The sequence below is a fragment of the Populus trichocarpa genome, chromosome 4 (assembly GCF_000002775.5).
Source record: "Populus trichocarpa isolate Nisqually-1 chromosome 4, P.trichocarpa_v4.1, whole genome shotgun sequence".
Taxonomy (NCBI): domain Eukaryota; kingdom Viridiplantae; phylum Streptophyta; class Magnoliopsida; order Malpighiales; family Salicaceae; genus Populus; species Populus trichocarpa.
In genome coordinates, this window is record NC_037288.2 from 10,000,001 (window position 1) to 10,027,408 (window position 27,408).

At 36.1% G+C, this 27,408-nt stretch overlaps 2 protein-coding genes across 3 annotated transcripts in view; one reads left to right on the forward strand and one right to left on the reverse strand.

Moving 5' to 3' along the window:
• The window catches only part of LOC18097640 (beta-glucosidase 12), an 83,397-nt gene that overhangs the window by 50,841 nt on the left and 5,148 nt on the right, over positions 1 to 27,408 (forward strand). The gene's annotated exons all lie outside the window — the stretch shown is intronic.
• Positions 8,967 to 10,349, reverse strand: LOC112325480 (uncharacterized). The gene has a single exon (XM_024592082.2). The coding sequence runs from the start codon at positions 10,347 to 10,349 to the stop codon at positions 8,967 to 8,969; it is 1,383 nt and encodes a 460-aa protein (XP_024447850.2).

A 27,408-nucleotide genomic window follows, 5' to 3' on the forward strand; every position in this document is an offset into this window, starting at 1 on the left:
AGGAAAGGAAACAAAACAAAACAAACAAAAGTTAGATAAAATGAAAAGTGAAAAGAGAAAATAAAATAAATATTATAATTTATACAAGAATTTACCTCCCCTGCAACGACGCCAAAAACTTGACACGACCAAAAGATTGATGTCTTCTCCCAAGTGTAAGAGTGTCGAAGTAATAAATAACCCGGAATGACCGGGGTCGAACCATAGGGAGGTTAACTGTATAAACTACAAATAAAGAAATAGATAATAACAGAATAGGAGTTGAAAAGAGCTTTAAGATGTGATATTGATATAAGGATTAAACAAAGATTAAAATTTTTTTGTCAAGGTTAGAGGAACCACTAATGGTATTTCAAACAAGTATAGTATAAACTCTTTTTATTACTCAACTGGAAACCACACACAAAGGAGGTTCCAATCGGATTATAAATTGTTAACATGATTACATTAGTTATCTTATTCGGATAATGCTAATACTTGTAATGTTGTCAGGTATTCATGATTATAACTTATGTTAACAACAAATCAAGTTCCATTCATAGCACAGGTGTCGGTTATACCATACGGTTGGGCTATGAAAGTGCCAAGTATTTGTTGTACCAAGGGATATACAACATAAATCTAGATGAACCATTTAACAAGCAAAGTATTAAAAGTGAACAAGATAACAAATACAAAACATGTTAGTATCAAACATTAAAGTCCATGTTGAGTTTATACTATACTTATTCTTACACCATTAGTGTAACCTTTTCACCTTGACATAATAAACTTAGCTAAACATAATGAAAGAGAGAAACATAAATAAACAAGATAAGAACATAAATAAGATATAAGTTAACTAAGTAAATGAAAGGAAATGAAAAGCATAAACAAGAGATTAATATAAACAAACTTAAGCATTACAAAAATATAAAGAGAGGGAGCAAGAACATGATCTTGATCTGAAAACCAAGATGCCTAAATGCATGGTAAATGCCTCCTTTTATAGGCTAAAATTTGGAACTATTGATTTGATGACTAATTGTTGAATGGGTGGCCACATCTTGACTTGGTGACAATCCTTATCTTTTTGTCTAAACAAAGCATCATTGCTAATGTCAGAATTTACAGATTGTCCTCATAAAAGTTCTAGGAAATTGTCTCAGATTTCCAACAAAAAACGAATCAGTGCATTTGGACTTCTAGAACTCAAGATATGGGCTGAACACTGAACAGTGTCTGGGCTGCAGGATAGATTCCGACTTCTCCGTTGTTGCTAAGATTTGGACTTCCAAACAGTAGAATTGAGTCTTGGACTCCTATGAATGTTTTAGGCCTATGTCTTAGCTTTCTAGCCATATAAACCAAATTGAAATCCAAGATCTACAGCTCCAGATATGACCCAATGACTGAACAGTGTTCCAGTTTGGACTGAACCAACATCTCTTTTCTAAGCTTGCCCCTCTCTTTGTCTTGTCAATTTCAGTAGTTAAACTCATCAATCAATCCTTTGATTTATGTGATAGGCCTGTATTTAAGATGAACATTTACCATAAATTAAAGGTATCTTATAGTGTCAGACTTGTTATTATAAAACATGATTTAGTTAGGGAGTTATAGATACTTCAAGTGCAAAATAATGATATAAAACCTTGATAAAAATGCACTTTTAAGTACTAATCAGTTATGTTCAGAATTGATTGGGTGAATTAATTCGATTTTATAATTACAATTTAATCTTTTATGTTATTTTGCTCTGAGTTATTTTTTAGTGTTTTATGTATCCGTTATAGATTCTGCATTCATTTGCCTCTTGTTTTTGTTTTTTGGGTGAGTGGGAAATCTTTAATATGCATGTAATATAAATAATTATGTTTGTTAATTATATGATGAGTACAACTAGTTAATTTCTTGAATATTTATATGTGTTACTTTATTTTTCGAGTAATCATCTATTCTTGAATTTACACTCGCATTCTGTTGAATTAAATTTTATTTGATATGATATTTGTTTGCTTTGATAATTATGTGAATATCTATTATGTCTTGATATAGGACTTTTCAGAAACGTCATGCTAACAAAGAGTAGGTAGTCTATGTGCACAAAGTATTTTGTATATCGAACTGGTGAGAGAGGCACCAACCTGTGGTGACTGATCCTCCCGCAGTGGTCACCTTTAGGTTTTAATTGAGTTTGGGTTTCGATAATGTCATAAATATTATGGATTATTTGCTTAGCTTTATCCAATGATGAGAATTTTTGAATTGTTATTTGATTTTATTGGTTTTGAAGAATATAATATTATGAAAAATATTGAACCGCTGCAAAATCTATATATAATTTATTTTGATATGTAAGTTTTGAGGCTTAACGTAGGTAGGGTATCCTTACAACACCACTCATGTGTTGCCAGTCATGTACCCGGGATTCGGGTCGTGACAATTTTGGTCCTAAAAGCTTCAATTATTAAACAAAAATAAATAATCTTTTTTCCAAATCAAGCATCAATGGAGTGTCATTTTTTTTCCTTGACACTGCAAGCACCCTATATAAACCCAACTGAAACAAACCATCAAGATTGATCCTAAAACAACCCAATTTAAAAGCAATAAAATGAAGAAAAAAAACATTAAGTTTAAGTTTATTACAATCCACAATATTATTTTGTCTTGAGCTCCTACGAAAGCTCAAGAACTTTAAGTTTATTCGTAATATTTGTTTATCCATGATATGAGCATAAATATCATTATTAATTAATAATTTGTTTGCTTACTTTCTAACCCAAGCACTTATAAAACCTATACAAGCAATAATTAATAATCAACAATCACTAATTATCACCTTTAAACAAATGAGATAATTTTAGCCTATTTATATAGTTTTTTATCTAAATAAAAGAAATCAGATGACATCTCTGTTATTATATAGGTAAAAACAAAACCTCATAAAACTCGTTTATATCTTTTTTTATTTCTACTATGTTATATTAGTTCTTTAAAATTTATAAAGGAATATTTTGAGTTATTTGTTAAAAATAAATAAATTTGAATATTTATCGAATAAACATGCTTGTTTTTAAATATTAAGGATTGTATACGAAGTTTGATGATTTTGATTATATTAGCATGTTTGGTTCTTAAAGTGTATAAAAGAAATATAAGGGATCATGGGGTTTCTCAGTTGGTTCTTAATTCTTTTAGTTTTGTCGCACGTGTGCGGCGTCGCGGCGATCGTCCACCCACAAATGTAATGGATAAATATCTGGTAAATGTGGGGAGACAAGGAATTCGTTGTCTCTTAGCGGTGAAAAATAGAATGAGAGTCGCCACCTAGTATTTTGGTCACTAGGAACCCTAACTGGTCTCAGAGATTGGGTACGAAGACTGGTTGCGTAAAGGGAAGGTATTAGCACCCCAAATACGCCCTACCTAAGGTAAGCTGCATTGTTTTATTGTCTGATAAAAAAAAATCTAAAGTCTTATCATGTTGGTCCGTCTATGGTTCAAGAAAAGCCCTCCTCAGTAAGGAGGTTCTTATCTTATGAGGCGAAACTTAACCGGTCTAATGTCTATAAAAGAACTACCTTTTTAATATCAGGATTACATTTTACGTATAAATTCGTAATCCCAGACATTAAAACAAAACAAAATATTTTTTTTGATTTTTTGAAATATTGGCCAAAGTTCTCGTGACTTTAATAAAATGGTTATTAAAGCCAAAATGCATGCTAAAATAATATATATTTTTAAAGTTTTCTTTGTTGTATAAAAATATGATATGATTTTTTTAGCTTTGAGAGACTTGGCCGTATGCATGAAAACAAAAGTTTTTTTTTTTTTGAAAAAAACCGGGTATTTTTAATACCGGATTTGTATTTTTACGATATAAAAATACAGACCAATATTAGTTAAAATGACGTAGAAAAATCCATGGGAAAATCACAATTTTCAAAAATATATATAATAAAAAAACACAAAAAAACAAAAAGGGAGAAAAAAATGAAATGGACTGGGCTGTATTGGCCCAACTACAAGGCTGGACTCAGCCCAGCCGCGTGGGCTGGGCTGATGTTCCAGCCTTTAGTTAATAGGGCTGGACTCAGCCCACCCGCGTGGGCTGGGCTGATGTTCCAGCCCGAAACGAAAAGGGGTTGGACTCAGCCCAGCCGCGCGGGCTAGGCTGATGTTCCAGCCCGGAGCAAAAAAGAGCTGGACTCAGCCCAGCCGCGCGGGCTGGGCTAATGTTCCAGCCCACTGGAGAAGGGAAGAAACCCATGTAGCCGGTCACTGTGCGCATGCACAATAACCGGCTAATTATTTTCTTCTTGCATGCAGAACGTGCACAGTGCACGTTCTGCAGGCAAGAAGATAAATTAGGACTGGTGGCTAGGGGGGAAGAAGAAGATTACCTGAGGCGGTGATCTCGGGCGGTTGAGCTGGCGATGACGGTGGTTGTTCTCGGGGGCGCTGCGGTGGCGATGAAGGTGAGACCCACTGACAGCAGTAGCGCTTCTTCTCCACTGTGCAGAGACACCAGTCGGCGTTTCCTTCCCTGCCGGTTTTTCCTTTTTATCCTTTTTCTTCCTTCTCCCCGACTGTCTCTCTCGGTTTCCTTGTCGATATCCCCGGTTTTTTGGTTTCTCTGTTTTGGTTGTTCCTCTCTCTCTCTCTCGGTCGGTTTCTCTCTCTTTCGGTTTCTCTCCCCGTTTGCTGCCGTTCTCTCCTCTCTTTTTTTTCCTTTTGGCCCTCCCCTTCTTTCTTCTGCACTCGGATGGTATTTATAGGGGCAGGGGAGCGGGAACGACCCTGCCCCATCCCATTGCCGCCCATGCATGGGGTGCACGTCGCCTGCTCTGCCATGGCGCCGACAGCGGTGGCCAATGGAGGCGTCGCTTGCGGGACACAGCTGCTCTGGCATCTCATCTTGAGATGGGTGGCGTCTGACTTCGGCTCTAAAGCATGTGGGAGGAAGAGACAAGGGAAGAAACAAGGAATAAAAAAACAAAACTTCTCTTCCCCTGTTGCATGTCCAGGGGAAGGAGAAGGAGAAACAGTGCCGTCTAAAAACGGCACTGTTTTGTTTTTGTTTTTTTTTTTTTTTGGAAAATGCATGAAACGGCGTCGTTTTTTCCAAAACGCGCCGTTTCATTTAAATGGAAACTGGCGCCAAAGTGCCAGATTTCACGCCAGTCCTTCAATTTGCGCACTTTTCAGTTTTGGTCCTTGGTTTTGGATTTCTTCAATCAAGTCCCTAATTGGCCATCAAACCTCTATATTTATGCAATTAAGCCCCCGATTTGACCAAATTAACTCTAAAAAATTATAATTTGACCCCAAAACTTTAATTTCTTCCAATTAAAGCCCAAATTAACTCCAAAATCAATTTTTCTTACAATCCAACCCTCCATAAATTCAATTAAACCTTCAATATAATTTAATTGAGTCCACCAACATCTAATTTTGGACTTTTCTTCCTCAAATTGAATTTTCTTTGTCAACAGGGCTATCATCAGTCAATGAAATACTGCCAAATTTTAATTTTTGTATTTTTAAACCTCCCCAACCAAATTTTGACTATTTTCTGAGCGTTCTGGCATCCTCTTTTTATATTTTTTGATAATGTTTTTTTATTTTTTTAAGAGGAAAAAAAATGTGAATTGGGAATAACCCAAAAATGGGTTATGACAGTTGCCCCTCTCTTTACAATACTTACGAAACAAAGATTTTGCGTAGTAAGTTTTGTAAAGAAGAAAAAAAAGAAAAAAAGAGAATGATCACATTATCTTGGGCAACCTGCCCCTTTTGAAAAAAAAATGGTCTATTTTCATGGGCGACCAGCCCACACACTCACACTTACCCTGGTCTATTTTCATGGGCGACCTGCCCAAGTAGAAAAATGAAGAGTGGTCTCATTGTAATGGGTGACCTACTCAGATAAAAAAAATATGGAGAATGGTCGAGTTGTAATGGGTGACCTACCCAAAAATGGAAAAAAGGAAGAGTGGTCGTGTTGTAATGGGTGACCTACCCAGGTGGAAGAATGGTCTCATTGTAATGGGTGACCTACCCAGATAAAAAAAACATGGAGAATGGTCGAGTTGTAATGGGTGACCTACCCAAAAATGGAAAAAGGAAAAGTGGTCGTGTTCTAATGGGTGACCTACCCAGGAAAAATGTTGGTGAGGGCTCAAAGGCGCACTCGAAAGGAAGTAGGGTTAGAAAACGCACTACCCAAGATATGGTGGCTCAAAGGCGCACTCAGAAGGAGGTAGGGTTAGAAAACGCACTACCTAAGAAATGGTGGCACAAAGGTGCACTCGGAAGGAGATGAGGGCTCGAAGGCACACTCGAAATGAGGTAGGGTTAGAAAACGCACTACCTGAGAAGTGAGGGCTCAAAGGCGCACTCAAAAGGAGGTAGGGTTAGAAAACGCACTACCTAAGGGATGGTGGCTCAAAGGCGCACTCGGAAGGAGATGAGGGCTCGAAGGCACACTCGAAAAGAGGTAGGGTTAGAAAACGCACTACCTGAGAAGTGAGGGCACAAAGACGCACTCGAAATGAGGTAGGGTTAGAAAACGCACTACCCAATAGATGGTGGCTCAAAGGCGCACTTGAAAGGAGGTAGGGTTGGCAAACGCACTACCTAAGAGATGGTGGCTCAAAGGCGCACTCGAAATGAGGTAGGGTTAGAAAACGCACTACCTGAGAAGTGAGGGCTCAAAGGCGCACTCAAAAGGAGGTAGGGTTAGAAAACGCACTACCTAAGGGATGGTGGCTCAAAGGCGCACTCGAAAGGAGGTAGGGTTGGCAAACGCACTACCTAAGAGATGGTGGCTTAAAGGCGCACTCGAAATGAGGTAGGGTTAGAAAACGCACTACCTGAGAAGTGAGGGTATAAAGGCGCACTCAAAATGAGGTAGGGTTAGAAAACATACTACCTGAGAAGTGAGGGCATAAAGGCGCACTCGAAATGAGGTGAGGGCACAAAGGCGCACTCGAAATGAGGTAGGGTTAGAAAACGCACTACCCAAAAGGTGATGATGAAACACAGATCTGATAATGTTGAAAGCAGTGCATTATGCTCAATATGCATGTATACTTACCTGAGAAATATAGGTCCCCATTTCTTCATGGTGTCTTTCTTTTCTCAAAAGTTGGAGTGTTGGCAATAGACTTCGATGGCTTTTTCGCTCTTGCTTACTCGAGTCATCTCTTGTGACCTTGACCTCTAGAAAAGACTTGATATCATCATACTTCTTTGTCCTCCGCCCTTTTATCTCAAGGGTTGCCAATTTTGCCCAACATTTTCCTTAAGAAGGGAATCATGGAGCCAACCCTACCATGCATTTTTTTATTGCCCCCCAGCTTGATCATGCCCCCAAGTATTTAATTCGGGTTTGGGGATGAGGCTATATGAAGGAAGATTTGGTTTTCGACAAGAGTTGTTTTCATGCGGAATTTTTTTGGAATTTCAAAGTTATTCCAGACACAAAAATTATTTTGACATTGATTCAAAGCAAACTCATTTTGAAGAAATTCAAGTGATTCCTATGGAGAGGTTTTCAGATGTGATGAAAACTTTTTGTTTTGCTTTTGACGAAAATGTGAAGTGACATTTGGTTGGTCAAAAAGGTTTCAGATTTAATTTGAGGGTTTCAAAGAACCAGTGTTCAAAGCATTCACTTTATTTGCATGAATAATGATTTGGTTCGTATGAGAAAGCACTGCCTACCGATCCAGATTGCTTGCCTTTGATCAGAAAGGGCTTGATTAGGCACGTAATGTAGGCTTGGGCTGTTGGTTATGAAGAAAAAGGATATTTACAAACTCAAAAGGTGTTTAAGGGATTTCAAGACTAAGGATCACTTGTGCTTGTTTCCTGACCTTTTGTCTTTGGAAAATCTTCCCAAAATGGTCTATCGTGCCCCCCAGTGTTGGGCTTGAGATCTTTCTCTTTGTTTTTGTTTTCTTCATTTGGCCGAGCATCATCATATTGATTTTTTTTTTGAAGCTCAGATATTTTGGATTTTTCTTCATTGCCCCCAGTTTTGTTTGGGCACCTTTGATGATTGAGAATTTTCTTTTATGCCCCTAGTGTTGCTTGGGCACTTTTAATCATTGTTTTTCTTTTCTTTTCTTCTCGCACTTGCCCCCAGTGTGGGGTGTGATCCTAGCCAAGGTTATTTATCTCAAGAAAAGAGTTAGGCTCAAAAGGGGACTACAAAGGATATATTTTAGCCTCGTGAAATGATTTATAAAAAATAGCCTTTCCTCATTTCAAACTCATGCACTTAAGATCGGTAAGTCTTGCTTTCATGCGAGTATGCAAAATGATTTCTCATTATTCATTCAAATAAAACTCAACTTTGGAGTCACTTCATGGTGTTTTTTTTTTTTTGGTTTTCTAGGTGTATGATTACCTTCTTAAGAAATCACTTGAATTTTCAGTACTCGTTAGTTTTGAACAAACACCAAAATGATTTTTGTTTTTGTACTAAACTTTGAATTCTCGAAAATTCTTTGGAAGACAAGGAAAACACACTGAAGGATTCTTGGTGCAGTGGTTTTGTGAGTAAATATTGTGCTCAGAGTGTTATTTACATGAAACAACAACAAAAATGAAAACATGTCATGAACACAGGAAAACACTTGATCTTATTAACACGAAGGCTCTTTTGACAAAGAAAGTCTTGTTGCATTATGAGCCAAGTTACCAACAAGACTGAAACAAGTTAAAACAGACATGATCAAACAAAAGACAATAATAGGGCAGGCTTCATCCTTTCATTTTGGCAAATCCCCTCTTAGGTTAGCTTCCCCACAACAACTCTTGTAGAGGACTCCTTGACGATATGCACAAAAACTATGGTCGAGATCCGAGACCTTCAAAATTTATGCTGCCTCTTTCACACCCCACCTAAATCATTGGTGCTTCCAGATTTCCTGAACATCCCACCACTAGTGCATTTCTGATCTACCACTTCAAGCATGATTAGGTAGAGGGTTCGTGTTCACATTAGAAGTGTCTTCCAATTCTATCCACCCTGCCTTGATTAATTGCAAAAGTTTTCTCTTGAAGGCGTTGCAAGTATGGATACTATGTCCAGCAATACCAGCATGGTATTCGCAAGTGAGCTCTGGCTTGTACCAGCTGGGATAAGATGGTTGCACCAGCGTCAAAGGTTCGGGAGCTACTTGCCCGATGCTTAATAACTTCTGGTACATTTCATTCAGGGGGAGCGGTAATGGAGGTAGTTGTTCTTGGACCCTTTGGTAATTTCCAATTTGGCTTTTGGCTTGAAAGGGCTCAGGTTTTTTGATGTTGGCAATTTGGGATAGAGTGTGGTAGTTTTGGGATGAGTTTTTCCTACCCTTGTAGCCATCTTCAACATGGTTGACCTCCTTCCTTTCAAAGCCTCTTTTCTCGATGGGTGCAGAAATTCTACCACTCTTAACGCCTTGCTCTATGCGTTCGCACACTACCACAACATCAGTGAATTGTTGAGCCGAACTACTCATCACATGCTCGTAATATGGCGCTTTAAGTGTGTCGGCAAATAAAGTAAGCATCTCTTTGTCCAGAAGTGGAGGGTGGACTTGAGCAACTGATTCTCGCCATCTTTGAGCATATTCCCTTATGCTTTCTTTGTCCTTTTTCCCTAGATTGGACAAGCTAGTTCTATCAGGAGCAATGTCCATGTTGTACTTGTATTGCTTGACAAAAGCCTCAACAAGATCTTTCCATCTCCGGATCTTTGTGTAGTCCAATCTCATATACCAGCTTAATGCTGCCCCACTTAAGCTATCCTGAAAAAAATGCATCAGTAATTTTTCATCATGTACTACTTCTGCCATTTTATTGCAATAAGACTTGAGGTGAGTCATAGGGCATTGTGTTCCACTATATTTGATGAACTCAGGAACACGAAACTTTTTCGGGACAACCACATTTGGGACTAGACACATCTCCGCTGCCCGTACTGGATCATATAAGTCTACCCCTTCAATGACTTTGATTCTGGCTTCCAGCGCCGCTATCTTTTCTTGATCAAGGCTATCAGATGACTTGGCCTGGTGGGATTCGTTAGCAAATGCATCCATGACTGTCGGGGCTGGTGCAGGTGTTGTTGACTGCACAAACGCTAGATTATGTTGAGGCTCTTGACCCTGCTCACTCATTCTTTCTTCGGGCTGAGCTGTTATTGGAGTCTGATTAAAGGTGACTGGTCGGTTAGAAGGACCTTCACCAGAGGCATTTCTTAGTGTTTGCTCGAGTAAGCTAGTAAGGCGAGCCATGCTTGTCTTCAGAGACTCCAACTCTTCTTGAAAATGGGCATCACGGTGAGCGCGTTCTTCGTCTTCCATGTTTCTCGCTCGAAGTTGGGTGTTATAGACTCGTTGGGGACCTATATTCCAACCTGTTGTATGTATGTATGTTATTTACAAATGAATGGATGTATGCATATGGGTGCAAATGTATATACATGCATATTAGGGAGTTCAGACTCTAGCGATAGGTTTCGGGCCATTACAGGATGGGTGGCTTTCTACCTGGTCTCAAAAGGGTCTCTTGCTGTCCTAGTGATCACCCTCATGAAGGCAATATGGGGGCTTGTAGGCAATGAGATGGCACATGTACCAACTGTTACCAGTCTAAGCACTCAGCGAAGAGTTGGGGTTTACACAAACTTAAACCTTGACTAAAAGTCGTAAGGTAAGTTGCTAGTCCCCCACTTAACTTAAAGCTTTTCAGTATAAACTCTCATATAAAATGAATGATGCATGACACAATTATATAATGCATGAACAAATATGTACAAATCTAAAGCATATGAGCAAATAACCAAAGGAAATTCATCTTAAAAATGACACACATAAAATCAAAGAAAAAAAACCAGACAAAACAATGCTTAGTCCACAAGGTCCCCAGTGGAGTCGCCATTCTGTCGCACGTGTGCGGCGTCGCGGCGATCGTCCACCCTCAAATGTAATGGATATATATCTGGTAAATGTGGGGAGACAAGGAATTCTTTGTCTCTTAGCAGTGAAAAATGGAATGAGAGTCGCCACCTAGTATTTTGGTCACTAGGAACCCTAACTGGTCTCAGAGATTGGGTACGAAGACTGGTTGCGTAAAGGGAAGGTATTAGCACCCCAAATACGCCCTACCTAAGGTAAGCTGCATTGTTTTATTGTCTGATAAAAAAATCTAAAGTCTTATCATGTTGGTCCGTCTATGGTTCAAGAAAAGCCCTCCTCAGTAAGGAGGTTCTTATCTTATGAGGCGAAACTTAACCGGTCTAATGTCTATAAAAGAACTACCTTTTTAATATCAGGATTACGTTTTACGTATAAATTCGTAATCCCAGACATTAAAACAAAACAAAATATTTTTTTTGATTTTTTAAAATATTGGCCAAAGTTCTCGTGACTTTAATAAACTGGTTATTAAAGCCAAAATGCATGCTAAAATAATATATTTTTTTAAAGTTTTCTTTGTTGTATAAAAATATGATATGATTTTTTTAGCTTTGAGAGACTTGGTCGTATGCATGAAAACAAATTTTTTTTTTTAAAAAAAAAACCAGGTATTTTTAATACCGGATTTGTATTTTTACGATATAAAAATACAGACCAATATTAGTTAAAATGACGTAGAAAAATCCATGGGAAAATCACAATTTTCAAAAATATATATATAATAAAAAAACACAAAAAAACACAAAGGGAGAAAAAAATGAAATGGACTGGGCTGTATTGGCCCAACTACAAGGCTGGACTCAGCCCAGCCGCGTGGGCTGGGCTGATGTTCCAGCCTGAAACGAAAAGGGGCTGGACTCAGCCCAGCCGCACAGGCTGGGCTGATGTTCCAGCCCGGAGCAAAAAGGGGCTGGACTCAGCCCAGTTTTTTGGTTTCTCTATTTCGGTTGTTCCTCTCTCTCTCGGTCGGTTTCTCTCTCTTTCGGTTTCTCTCCCCGTTTGCTGCCGTTCTCTCCTCTCTTTTTTTCCTTTTGGCCCCCCCTTCTTTCTTCTGCACTCGGACGGTATTTATAGGGGCAGGGGGAGCGGGAACGACCCTGCCCCATCCCATCGCCGCCCATGCATGGGGTGCACGTCGTCTGCTCTGCCATGGCGCCGACAGCGGTGGCCAATGGAGGCGTCGCTTGCGGGACACAGCTGCTCTGGCATCTCATCATGAGATGGGTGGCGTCTGACTTCGGCTCTAAACCACGTGGGAGGAAGAGACAAGGGGAAGAAACAAGGAAGAAAAAAACAAAACTTCTCTTCCCCTGTTGCATGTCCAGGGGAAGAAGAAGGAGAAACAGTGCCGTCTAAAAACGACACTGTTTTGTTTTTTTGTTTTTTTTTTTGGAAAATGCATGAAACGGCGTCGTTTTTTCCAAAACGCGTCGTTTCATTTAAATGGAAACTGGCGCCAAAGTGCCAGATTTCACGCCAGTCCTTCAATTTGCGCGCTTTTCAGTTTTGGTCCTTGGTTTTGGATTTCTTCAATCAAGTCCCTAATTGGCCATCAAACCTCTATATTTATGCAATTAAGCCCCCGATTTGACCAAATTAACTCTAAAAAATTATAATTTGACCCCAAAACTTTAATTTCTTCCAATTAAAGCCCAAATTAACTCCAAAATCAATTTTTCTTACAATCAAACCCTCCATAAATTCAATTAAACCTTCAATATAATTTAATTGAGTCCACCAACATCTAATTTTGGACTTTTCTTCCTCAAATTGAATTTTTTTTGTCAACAGGGCTATCATCAGTCAATGAAATACTGCCAAATTTTAATTTTTGTATTTTTAAACCTCCCCAACCAAATTTTGACTATTTTCTGAGCATTCTGGCATTCTCTTTTTATATTTTTTGATAATGTTTTTTTATTTTTTATTTTATTTTATTTAAGAGGAAAAAAAATGTGAATTGGGAATAACCCAAAAATGGGTTATGACAAGTTTCATTGCTTCAATTTTGTATACATAAACATTTATATCAAATTTTAGAATTTCCAGTAATTGTTTGTCTTATGAGAAAATCAAATATAGTAAAAAAAAAGAATAACAAAATGGTTATCCAAAGACTTCAATGTTATTGTGCATCATAAAGACACTTATTGTTGCATACAACTTATACTAGTACAATTCAAGATAGAATAGAAAGGGTTAAAGCAACAGGTGCCAATGCAACAATAGCAGCATAATGATTCCAAATTTGGTCACCCTTAGTTACAACAAAAGTTACTTTTTCCTTTGGCACTTTTGAAATGAATAGTTTTATGAAATCATCATGGCAAGCTTTCCCAGTTGTTATATGCTTTTAGCAACAATATTCTGATGGAGTATTGTTGGTGTATATAATATTAGAGATTTATATTGCACAATGTTTTGTCACCTTTGTGTGGTACTCTTTCAAATGTTGAGAAAGCTCTAGATTTTCTTCATTAGTATGAATCGCAAAACCTGGTGTAATGATAAGTATACCGATAAAAAGAAATAGTGTTGAGGAGATGTTTTTGCCAAAACTTCCCATGTTTTTTACAGGAATATATTCTTGTACTTGGATAAAAATTTGATGGATGCAAATAAAATAATATCATGCAAGTCAAATTTATAGGTAAGAAAATACTTCAAAACATTTTATTGATTTGATAGCATCGATTAATATTTGTATGTTAAGAGTTGATGAAATTCATTTCAGAAACTTAGTTCTTGTTAAAAAGAAGTATTCAAGTGATTTTGATAGAAACGTATTCAAGCATAATTAAGTAATTATGAGTTACATTTATATAAAATTCTAAGAAAAAAATAGAAAATTTCTCAATAAGTTCATTGTTTTAGTATAATAGCATAATCCAATTAAATAGTTTACAAATATAGATAACATACAAACTCTAGTTACGTTAATATTATTATGTAACTCTTGTTCACTAATGTGAACTTAACGAACATGTTTTTATTAGCTAATATTAATGCTAATGTTGTTATTTCTATTCCACTATTAAACCTTCAAGTTACAAATGTCTCTCATCTAAGCTAACTTATTGATCATGTCATTTAATTCTTTTGCATGTAACAATACATTTCCTTTTAAGATTATATCCTCAAGAATTAATAGTGAAATTTAGAAAATGGATCCCTGACTCTTTTTTTTTTACTCTCTTTCTTTTGATTTTTTTTGTTTTTTTATTTTTTATTTTTCTTTTTATAAATCAATATAAAAGAAAAATACAACAAAAAAGAATGAATAATTAAATAAAAAGGTTTAAACTCTCCCAATTAATTCCATTCTTTTTTACCCCTCACAACATTGAGGCTGATAGGAGATATGATGTGAGGGAATTCAATATAGTGGAGAAAATAGTGTTAAGGTCTCCTTTAACCAAAAAAAACTTTAAGAATGATAGGAAAAAGAAGAAGAAGAAGAAGAAGAAGAAGAAGAGATTGAGAAGAATTAAAGCAAACAAGAGAAGATGCAATTCTACATCAACTATAATTTCATCCTCCTACCACTTTTCCAACATAATTGTAATATATAATAGTTTAACTATCCATGTAACTAACAAACTAACAATTCCCACCAACTATACAGCTACTTCATTAAATTTTGTAACTAACAACTAATTTAATCCTACATAGGTATTATTATTTAGCATAAGTTTTTATTAGCTAATATTAATGCTAATGTTGTTACTTGTATTCAACCGATAAACCTTCAAGCCATGTTGATTCTTCTACGTGTAACAATACCATTCCTTTTAAGATTATCATTAAGAATCACTAGTGAAATTTAGAAATTAGATGGCTAACTCTTCTAAATTTTCCCATGTGGAATCCTTCTTGTAAAGATCACATCAATGGATTAACCCCATTGTAACTGCTACGTTACCCTTTTTCATATCTTATCAAAAATAGCTATTGGACTAAACTTAACTCTTTTATGCTCATCATATTGCCTTCTTTCACATTCTGGACTTCTTTCCTGACCTCTTTCACTTCTTTTATCATATGTATTTCTTTCATGGCATATTGATGCCTAGGTGCACACTTCTCCAACATTGCTCTAACCTCCTTCTCTGATCATGTAAATTTTTAGAGTTTTGTCTTGGGCTAGGAGGCTATTCTTTTTTAGAATGGTTAAAAGTCTTTGGTGGTGGTTGACATGGTTGTCGATCCATGCTATATGAGTGAGCAGTTATTATATTAAATAAGCTTTTCTTTACTATTGCATTATTTTATTCCTCTTGCCACTTGACTTGTTCAAATGTTTGCATCAATGTTGTTAGCCTACGGATTTTGGGCATTGGCTTGATATTTTCACTAAATCCACTGATAAAACTAGAAACATATTAGGATTCAGGTAGTGAAGGGTTTAAGGCATTCATTAAGAACTTAATCTCCTCAAACCTCTCAACATATTCGTCCTTACCCCTATCTTATTTAGCACATGTGTTTATTATCTAATACCAATGATGTTCTTGGTACATGTATCATATTCGTCCTCACCCCTATCTTATTTAGCACATGTGTTTATTATCTAATACTAATGATGTTCTGGGTACATGTATTCTATTATTAAGCCCTAATATTTTGGATTCCTTACAATTTTACTGTTTGCCTTCTTCAATTAGACCCTCGAATTTTAGGGCTTTCTACAAAGTTGTGCTTGGTTTTGGATTTCTTCAAAGTAATCCTCAATTGAATTTCATACTTCAAATTTATTTCAATTAAGCTCCTGATGGCACCAAAGTAGCCTTTCACAGCTTAATTTGTATCCCTAATCTTTCAATCTTTGCGAATTGATCTAAATTAGACATTCAAGCTTTATTTTTTTTTCAATTGAGTTCTTGATTGAATTCACAAAACCCATTAGAATTATAATTAAGTCCATAGAATTAATTAATTCTGCCAATTTTTGCCCATTTGACTTTCAAACTTAATTTTTACTTCAATTAAGTCCTTAATTAAATCAATTAAACCTATTGAAAATTTAATTAAGTCCTTCAACTTAATTAATTCTTTTAATTTTGGTCAAGTTTGGATTTTAACCTTAACTTTCTTTTCGTTAAGTCTTTCTTCAGTTTGTCTTGTCAAAATATCACAATGTGACTATTCTTCTGACTTTTTGACTTGTTAAAGCTTATAGACTTATCTCTTTGTTTTTCAAAAATATTTTTGGATTTTTAATTTCTTATTATTTTTAGATTTTTAAATAAAAAAAATGAATTTTTTTATAAAACAATTTTGAGAGATTCAAAATTGGGTTATGATATCAAGCATCAACCGAGTGTCATATTTTTTTTCCTCGACACCGCAGAACCCTATATAAACCCAACTAAAATAAACCAGCAAGTTTGATCCTAAAACAACCCAATTTAAATGGAATAAAATGAAAGTAAAACTTGAGCAAAAAATATATTATTACAATCATGAGCTCAACCCATTAGGTTGTCTTATGAGAAAATGAAAATAAAACTTCATATTTAAATACATAAATATTTATATCAAATCCTAAAAAAGAAGTAACAAAATGGTTATCCAAATCATATAGACACTTATTCTTGCATACAAGTTATACTAGTACAATTCAAGGTAGAAAAGAAAAGGTTGAAGTAACAGGTGCCAACGCTACAATAGCAGCACAATAGTTCCAAATTTGATCACCCTTAGCTACAATAAAATTAAGTTACTTTTTCCTTTGACACTTTTGAAATGAATAGTTTTATAAAATCATCATGGCAAGCTTTTTCGGTTGTTATATGTTTTTGGCAACAATATTCTGATGGAGTCTTGTTGGTGTATATACTATTAGAGATTTCTATTGCACAACGTTTTGTCACCTTTGTGTGGCACTCTTCCAAATGTTGAGAAACCTCTGGATTTTCTTCATTAGTATGAATCACAAAACCTGGTGTAATGATAAGTATACCGATAAAAAAATATTGTTGAGGAGATGTTTTTGCCAAAACTTCCCATGTTTTTTACAGCAATATATTATTGTGCTTGGACAAAAATTTGATGGATGCAAATAAAATAATATCATGCAAGTCAAATTTATAGGTAAAAAAATACTTCAAAACATTTTATTGATTTGATAGCATTGATTAATATTTGTATGTTAAGAGTTAATGAAATCCGTTTCACGAAGTTAGTTCTTGTTAAAAAAAAGTGTTCAAGTGGTTTTGATAGCAATGTATTCAAGCATAATTAAGTCATTATGAATTACATTTACATGAAGACTAATTCTAAGAAAAAGATTAATAAATTTAGAAAATTGCTCAATAAGTTCATGTTGTAATATAATAGCATAATCCAATTAAATACTTTACAAATATAGATAACATACAAACTCTAGTTACATTAATATTATTATGGAACTCTTGTTCACTTAACTTATGCAGTACCTTAACTGTAAGTAATAAAATGCTACAGCACAGTAAAAAAATCCTACAGAACAGTATAAGAGATTGTGAACAAGTTTTGGAGTTCTCAACTTATCGCGTCTAACTTCTATATATTTCATGGCTCCCAAAGGCTTTGTGAAAAGACCGGAGCTCTTCCAAGTTGCCCTAGCCTGCAACTCACTTGACTCAGTCACCGACTTCTCTCTCCCTCTCACCTTCCTAGACATTGCTTGGTTGAAATTTCCTCCAACTCAGCAAATTATATTTTAGAGAAGGGACAACCTTCTTCAATTTAGTAATCCTCCCCGGGCTCAAAAAATCACTCTCCTCAATTTAGAGATGGGACTTTTTGATGGAGCAAAGGTGAGACTACGTGGATTGGCTTCTATAGAACTAGGTGCAGAAATCATTGGGGTTACTGGATCCACCCGATGTAACTTGTTTGTGTAAAGTTACTACAACCTTAAAGCATGTAGTAGAATGATGCTATAAAGTTTTGCACTCTTAATCATAATCAGGCTCGGGTTTCCTTACCAACAGACCCATGCCTTGATGGTTAGATTACAAGAATCTAGTGGCCATATCTGGCCGTGTTCCAGCATCTGTGGCAAGTTAGGTTTATCATCCAATAGCAGGTGCTACTCTATAGGTTTTCATAATGCTTTCTTAGAACCTCAGAGTAACTCATGTAGAAAATATTTGCAACTAAGTTTGTTTCTAGAATTTGAGATTTATAAGAACCCTAGTTTGTAAGTAATCTTAAATTGTTCTTGGAGGCTTCCATGAGGGAGAAAGTTTAGATTGCAACCCTAAAAGTGAGGTAACTGGCCTTGGTAAGTAATTATCTAGAGGTTAAGTTAAAATTCTAAATATGCAGAACAGTGGTTATGCCAGCCCATTGCTCCAAACAGAATGTCCAGAATTCCTAATTCATTTCAGATGCTGTTCACTAACCATTACTCTCAGCACCATCATATTGCTTATGCCATCATCAGCCTAAGCATTCTAACTTGCATTGCCATCTTCCCAAAAGCATCTTTTATAGTTCTCAATTAAAGAATAGTACCTTGCATATAGACCGACAATTTCCAGATCAACAATCTACTTACAGATTTCAATTTAAATGTCTAACAAACAGATAGAACAATGCCAAGTGACCTCCAAAGTCCACAAACCCATGTCTATTGCACAATTCTTATCTTTGGAGCAGTTAAGTTAAAACAAACAAGAAGAAAAATATTGGAGTAATAAAAAGTTGCACAAAAGATGTAACAAAACTAAATGAGAAAACTAAATGATAGATGAATTACTAAGGTTGGCCTTTATGCTATTTAGTTAAGCATGATATAGTGAGACTCGCCAAATTTAGTCAAAAGGTTCTTGCATGAATCATATAGCAAATTTTAGCTTAGTCCAAGAATCGATGAGATTTTCGCTTCCATGGCCCCCCTTAAAAAGCATTGTTTAACATACTTAGCTTCCTCTACTTCAGATGACGAATTTTGCACTGCCAACTAGAAATTCATCTTAGATCTGTTCCCAAGTATATATGCATATTATTGAAATCTTTGTCTACAAACACCTCCCTTCCTGCAACTAAATTGGGGGTATTACTCTAGAAAATTTGATTGCCTTGTTTTCAACAAAGTTTGTTATCAAATGTCAAAGTTTAACATATTTCAATAAGTTCAGATGTAAACACAGACGTTTTTAGACAAAGAACTAAGATAAGAGGAATTACAGTTAATATAGAAGTTATGTAACATGTCAAAATACTCATAGCACAATATGTGAATCGCTAGAGTTCGTCAAAAATATTTCATTCAAAAGAATCATTTCTGCGTGTACAAAACCATTTTGGTTGAATACAGCACTTTGAAAGTGACACCTAATGATCGGATCCAAAATTTTGGTAAATGGAAGTAATCCAGTATGAACACTTACAGCTCATTGCTGTCTACCTGGCCGATGATGGAGCAGGACCGGTATTCGTCTAAAGGCCAAAATTGCATGTCTGAACAAATTCCATATCATTGTCTACATATTACTCCAGAGATTCTTGTATTGGTTCATTGCAATGTCAAGCCAAGGTTTCATGTTTCCATTACAATGAATGACAGCAGCATTGTTGATCTCGTCCACAACGTGTGCAATAAAAGTCAAAGGAAACTTAACCATTATAATGAATGACAGCAGCATTGCATCATTGCTGTCTTGCACACGTTGTCTCCAACATCTTATGTCTATCTCTTTCATTCCAACGTGGCTTTTATTGGACACGTTGTCTCCAAGATCATTTTGAGACCAAAAAAAAACCTACCAATGTCTAGAACCTGTCTATAGGTAAATGCTCATCTATATTCTTGTTGCATTGAAGGCCAGCCTAACCATAAATATCATGTATTGCAGAATTTTGAGTTGAAACCATGGTTCCATAAAATACATATTTTTTAAAGAATTTAGGTAAGTATCTGAGTTGGCTCGACGAAGGGAAACTATTCAATAATTAATGCTAATGAATTACCATGATGAATCATATTGTGAATGACATGGAGAAATTGTTGTCCATTATAGGATATTTAGATGAGATCCTGTTTGAAAGACAATATAGAAGGATAGACTCCCAGTACAAGCAACAACCATAAAAACACTACTGTATTTTTTAAAGAATAATCTTGATTTGTTATGTGTGGTTGAAATTAAACTGGTGGTTATTGATGATGGTGTTATTAATTCCATTTGGGGTGTATTTCTAAATTATGGTTTGTTATTCATCATGAGGGCTTATCCAATAGTTTATCTAACAATTTACTCTCTGTCTGGAATTCATCTACTTTTGATGTCCATAATGCTTTTCTGGCTATGAATGGTGGGATAATTCATATTAAATGTAATTTTGTTCAAACTGTGCTTTCAATGACAATTTTATGAAAGAAGATTTATGGAATCCTTTTGAGGAATTGAAAGCCAGCATCTCAAAACCATGATGTCTTATGAAACTATTTTTCCTAATGATTGCAAACGTGGGACAACTACCAGATGTCATATGAAAGCATTTTCTGACTGCAAAAATGCTTTTGAATTGCCAGAATAACTTTTACTAGGTAAAAAGTTCACCTGATCTAAGGGAAATTGGCCTTCTAAATTCACTTCTAATCATAGACCTGTTCATTGATGATAGATATAACTAACAGGGGTCCTAAGCCTTTTAGGATTTTAAATTGCTGGTGGTTGAGATATGATTTTAGAAAAGTTTTCCAAGTTTTTCAGAGATCTAGTTATAAAGGCTTTTGAAGTTTAGGGGTTTAAATTGAGGAGGAAATGAAGGAAATGGCTTAATTTGTAAATGCATCCTTAGTTTAATACGGTTGTTTGATTTGACTGAACAATTGTGATGAACTATTGACAAAAATTCTTTATTCTTGTCAAACACTGAAATCCTAATCCAATAAGGGTGATTATTGTGATGCCGCATAAATGCGTCATTATATATAAAACTTAGAGTTTTAATTTTTTTTCCTTTGGTATCATAGTAAATTTAATTATATATGGAAGAAGAAAAAGATACACACAGTGGCCGAAAAACACATCGTCTAGGCTAAATCCTATAAATTAGGGTTTTTAATTTCAAATTTGGCAAATTTCAATTTAATACCAACTCTTGCAATTTCTTTTAATTTCACTCATAATTGCCTCGTGAACTCTTTATTTTATACAATTTCACCCTTGCTAAACTCAATTGTCATCACTAAAGTTAAGTGTCTTTTACAATATGGTTCTTGGTTTTTGATTTGTTCAATTAGACCTCCAATTGACCATCAAACTTTTATTTTTTTTCAATTTGGCCTCTGATTTCACTGATTTCAAAATGTTTTGGATTCAATCAAAATAATTAAAGATACCCTCGAAAAGTTATAGTTAAAGGAGATCGTTGAGATTCAGGATTTTAGATCAACTAAGCTAAAAAGAAAAATAGTTGTGCAGGAGAATAGGTGTGAGAATATGATTCTCTTAGGAGCTAAAGATAAAGACCAAGGTTCTAGTTAAATGGGGTCTTTAGATTGAGATTTCAGGTTAACCCCACCAAAGGCACATTCATAGTTCTGGTTAAAAAGGATTGTCAGATTGGGATCTCAAGTTAGCCAAAAAAAAAATTCAGATTTTTGTTCTGGTTAAAGTGAATCATCGAATTAGAATTTCAGGTCAACCGAGTTGCAGATAGAGATTTTGGTTCTAGTTAAAGGGAATCGTCAAATTGGGATTTCATGTTAGCTAAACTGTTTTATATTTTTATTCTGGTTACAGAGGATGATCGCTAGATTGGGATCTTAGGTTGACCGAACTTTTAGCAAAGATTTTGGTTTTGGTTAAAGGGGATCGCTAGACTGAGATCTCAAGTTGACTGAACTTTTGACAAAGAATTTTGTTCTGGTTAAAGGAAATCGCCAGATTAGAATTTCAGGTTAGTAGAGCTATTTGAGATTTTTGTTTTGATTAAAAAGGATTGCTAGATTTGGATCTCAGGTTGACCGAGATGAAGATAATAATTTCGGTTAAGATTAAAGAGAATCACTACACAACAGTGCTGTTGACATCATCCTCGCGCAACTAAAAAACCACTCTCTCATTGTCGACCATGATAACCATAGCTTGTTTCAGCCAACCACGTTGTCCCTCACCAACACCTAACCAACACCTATTTACCCTTTTTCCTTTAGCCATAATCACTGCTAAAACCAGTAACCCACACTTTCAGCCGAAACCCCTTGTCTTCTCCTCTCTGAGTCGTTTTCACCTTCACTATCACCACCACCTACAACCTACTGATCTGATATTAGCCCTTCCACCAACAACAGCTCCTCATCTACCGGCCACTGTCAGCCAAGCCAAAAACAGACCCAAAAAAACCCCTTTTCTCTCATTAAACCAGGATCAACCGTCAACGACTACCATAACCAAAAACCATAGCCTCATCCCTTCCTCTTCACTACTAATAGCATTTCAAATTGATGGAGACAAATCGAGAAGAAGTTTGAAACAGAAAAATGAAATAAGTCTAAAAATAAAAAACAAATTGAACTGTTTAAAATTAAATTAAACTGAAAGATTATTTGTATTTTTTATCGTGTGTATAGATAGAAATCTCCAACAAGAATTCAAACAATGTAATGTAGGATACGCTAAAAGTTTGTTAACGTTTTTATTGTTAAATAATATTTATGTAGTCTTATTTAGTAAGGGTAGAATAGTACTTTCAGTTTAACCTATATATACTTTATTTGTATTTAGGTTAAGACTAAGCACTCATAATATACGGATCATTCAGAATTCTAGCCCCCGTTTTGTGTTTCATCTTAATTATTTTAACATGGTATCAACGCTGGTTTTATGGAACGAAGCTTAATCTGGAACACAAGTTCGCGAATCCAACTTAGTATTTCGTCTTTCCTTCAGCCTCTGCAATTTGATATTTGTATTCAGTTTCTGTAATTATTTTGGTATTTCATCTTCCCTTCAGTTTCTACAATTTGGTATTTGCATTTAGTTTCTGCAATTATTTCGGTATTTCATCAAGAAGATATTTGTTTAGTTTCTGCAATCTCTATTCAGTTTCTGCAATTTGGTATTTTATTTTCCGCTGCTTTTGCATTCTGGTTCTCTGTGACTGTTGATTATGGCTACTGAAAGAGATGATTCGCTTCAGTCTGTGAGTGTGAGGTTGGATGGGAATTACTATTCATATTGGAGTTATGTAATGAGAAATTTCCTTAAGGGTAAGAAGATGTAGGGGTATGTTAGTGGAACTTATATGATACCTAAGAATATTGAGGAGGGGGATGTTGTTTTGATAGATACATGGGAAGCAAATAATGCAAAGATCATTACTTGGATCAACAATTCTGTTGAGCATTCGATAGGTACGCAGTTGGCGAAGTATGAGACAACAAAAGAGGTTAGGGATCATCTGCAAAGGTTATTCACACAATCAAATTTTGCAAAACAATATCAATTAGAGAATGACATACGAGCTCTTCATCAGAAGAATATGAGTATTCAAGAGTTTTATTCTGCTATGACAGATCTTTGGTATCAATTAGCTCTTACAAAATCGGCAGAATTAAAGGCATGTGGTGCCTATATTAAGCGTAGAGAGCAGCAACGATTGGTACAGTTTTTAACAGCACTTCGCAGTGATTTTGAAGGACTTAGAGGTTCAATTCTACATCGTTCTCCATTGCCTTCTGTTGACTCTGTTGTCAGTGAGTTATTGGCTGAAGAAATACGTCTTCAATCTTATTCTGAAAAGGGAATCCTTTCTGCTTTAAATCCTTCGGTACTAGTAGTACCTTCTAAGTCATTCTCTAATCATCAGAACAAGTCCTACACAAGGGTTGGCTTTGATGAGTGCAGTTTCTGTAAGTAGAAAAGTCATTGGAAGGCTTAGTGTCCTAAGTTGAGACATCAGAATCAAGCTTGGAAGTCTAGCAGCCAGTCACAATCTAATGCTCAAAGACCACCTCAGGGTTATAAACCACCACACCACAATACCGCAGCAGTAGCTTCCCCAGGCTATATTACCGATCCTAATACTTTGGCTGAGCAATTTCAGAAGTTTCTCTCTTTGTAGCCATAAGCAATGTCCGCTTCTTCTTCCATAGGTCAGTTACCTCATAGTTCCTCAGGTATGTCACACTCTGAATGGGTCTTGGATTTTGGTGCTTCCCATCATATGTCTCCAGATTCTTCATCTTTTACCTTTGTGTCCCCTTTGTCCTCCATTCCTGTTGTGACTGCTGATGGCACTCCTATGCCCTTAGCAGGTGTTGGTTCTGTTGTCACACCTCACTTGTCTCTCCCTAATGTTTATCTTATTCCAAAACTCAAATTGAATCTTGCGTCTGTTGGTCAAATATGTGATTCTGGTGATTATTTAGTTATGTTTTCTGGTTCTTTTTGTTGTGTACAGGATCTGCAGTCTCAGAAGCTGATTGGGACAGGCCGTAGGGAGAATGGACTATATATTTTGGATGAGTTAAAAGTGCCAGTTGCTGCTGCCGCTGCCGCTGCTACTACTATTGTTGATTTTTCTTCCTTTCGTTTGAGTCTTTCATCTTCTAGTTTTTATTTATGGCATTCCCGTTTAGGTCATGTTTCGTCTTCTCGTTTGAGATTTTTGGCATCCACAGGAGCTTTAGAAAATTTGAAAACTTGTGACATTTTTTATTGTAGTGGATGTAAACTGGCAAAATTTTCTGCTTTACCTTTTAATCGAAGTATTTCTGTTTCTTCTTCACCATTTGATTTGATTCATTATGATGTATGGGGACCTTCTCCTGTTGCTACAAAAGGAGGGTCTCGATATTATATCTCTTTTATTGATGAACATACTCGTTATTGTTGGGTTTATTTAATGAAACATCGTTCTGAATTCTTTGAGATATATGCAGCTTTTCGAGCTCTTATCAAAACTCAACATTCTACTGTGATCAAATGCTTTAGGTGTGATTTGGGTGGGGAATACACCTCTAATAAATTTTGCCAATTGCTTGTTTTAGATGGAACCATCCACCAAACTTCATGTACACATACTTCTGAGCAAAATGGTGTCGCTGAAAGAAAACATAGGCACATTGTCGAAACGGCTCGTTCTCTCTTGTTGTCTGCTTTTGTTCCTAATGAGTTTTGGGGAGAAGCTGTTCTTACTGCTGTAAGTTTGATTAATATGATTTCATCTTCTCATAGTTCGAGTCTATCTCCTTTTGAAAAGTTATATGGGTATGTCCGTGATTAATCATCATTTAGAGTCTTTGGTTATACTTGTTTCGTTCTTCATCCTCATGTAGAACGCAGTAAGTTATCCTCTCGATCCACTATTTGTGTCTTTCTAGGTTATGGTGAAGGTAAAAAGGGGTATCGTTGTTTTGATCCAATAACTCAGAAACTTTATGTGTCTCGTCATGTTGTCTTCCTTGAGCATATACCTTTCTTTTCTATTCCATCCAGTACTCATAGCCTGACTAAAACTGATCTTATTCATATAGATCATTTTTCCGAGGATTCTGGTAATGATACCTCTCTCCATGTTCGATCAATTTGTACTCATAACTCTACAAGTACTGGTACTTTACTCTCTAGCACACCTGAAACTCCATTCTCATCTACAGCCCCTCAAGCTTCATCTGAGATTGTGGATCCACCTCCACGTCAGTCCATCCGCATTCGTAAGTCCACAAAACTACCAGATTTTGCTTATTCTTGTTATTCTTCATCATTTACTTTCTTTTTAGCTTCTATTCATTGTCTCTTTGAGCTCTCTTCCTATAAAGAGGCAATTCTTGATCCGCTTTGGCAGCAAGCTATGGATGAGGAACTTTCTGCTTTGCATAAGACATATACTTGGGATCTGGTTCCTCTACCTCCTGGTAAGAGTGTTTTTGGTTGTCGTTGGGTGTATAAGATTAAGACTAATTCTGATGGGTCTATTGAGCGATACAAAGCTAGGCTGGTTGCAAAAGGATACTCTCAACAGTATGGTATGGACTATGAGGAGACATTTGCCCCGGTTGTAAAAATGACTACTATTCGTACTCTTATTACCGTAGCTTCGATTCGTCAGTGACATATTTCTCAGCTTGATGTTAAAAATGCCTTCTTGAATGGAGATCTTCAAGAAGAAGTTTATATGGCACTCCCTCCTGGTATTTCACATGAGTCTGGATATGTTTGTAAGCTTAAGAAAGCATTATATGGTCTCAAACAAGCACCCCGTGCTTGGTTTGAGAAATTCTCTATTGTGATCTCGTCTCTTGGCTTTGTTTCTAGCAGTCATGATTCTGCTCTTTTTATTAAGTGCACTGATGCAGGTCGTATCATTCTGTCTTTATATGTTGATGACATGATTATTACTGGTGATGACATTGATGGTATTTCAGTCTTGAAGACAGAGTTGGCTAGATGATTTGAAATGAAGGATTTGGGTTATCTTCGATATTTTCTAGGTATTGAGGTAGCATACTCACCTAGAGGTTACCTTCTTTCTCAGTCGAAATATGTTGCAGATATTCTTGAGCGGGCTAGACTTACTGATAACAAGACTGTAGATACTCCTATTGAGGTCAACGCGAGATACTCTTCTTCTGATGGTTTACCTTTGATAGATCCTACTTTATACCGCACTATTGTTGGGAGTTTGGTATATCTCACCATTACTCGTCCAGATATTGCATATGCTGTTCATGTTGTTAGTCAGTTTGTTGCTTCTCCTACTACTGTTCACTGAATAGCTGTTCTTCGTATTTTGCGATATCTTCGGGGTACAGTTTTTCAGAGTCTTTTACTTTCATCCACCTCTTCCTTGGAGTTGCGTGCATACTCTGATGCTGATCATGGTAGTGATCCCACATATCGCAAGTCATTACCAGGTTCTGTATCTTTTTAGGTGATTCTCTTATTTCTTGGAAGAGCAAGAAACAATCTATTGTTTCTCAATCATCCACCGAAGCAGAATATCATGCCATGACATCTACTACCAAAGAGATTGTTTGGTTACGTTGGTTACTTGCTGATATGGGAGTTTTCTTTTCTCATCCTACTCCTATGTATTGTGACAACCCGAGTTCTATTCAGATTGCTCACAACTCGGTTTTTCATGAGCGAACTAAGCACATTGAGATCGATTGTCATCTTACTCGTCATCATCTCAAGCATGGCACCATTTCTTTACCTTTTGTTCCTTCTTCCTTGCAGATTGCAGATTTCTTTACCAAGGCGCATTCCATCTCTCGGTTTCGTTTTCTGGTTGGCAAACTCTCGATGCTTGTAGCTGCCGCATCGTGAGTTTGAGGGGAGATGTTAAATAATATTTATGTAGTCTTATTTAGTGAGGGTAGAATAGTACTTTCAGTTTAACCTATATATACTTAATTTGTATTTAGGTTAAGACTAAGCACTCATAATATACGGATCATTCAGAATTCTAGCCCCCTTTTTGTGTTTCATCTTAATTA

Excerpts from the sequence above, each read along its gene's own strand:
- LOC112325480 (XM_024592082.2), bottom strand. The coding sequence starts at position 10,349 with ATGGAAGACGAAGAACGCGCTCACCGTGATGCCCATTTTCAAGAAGAG.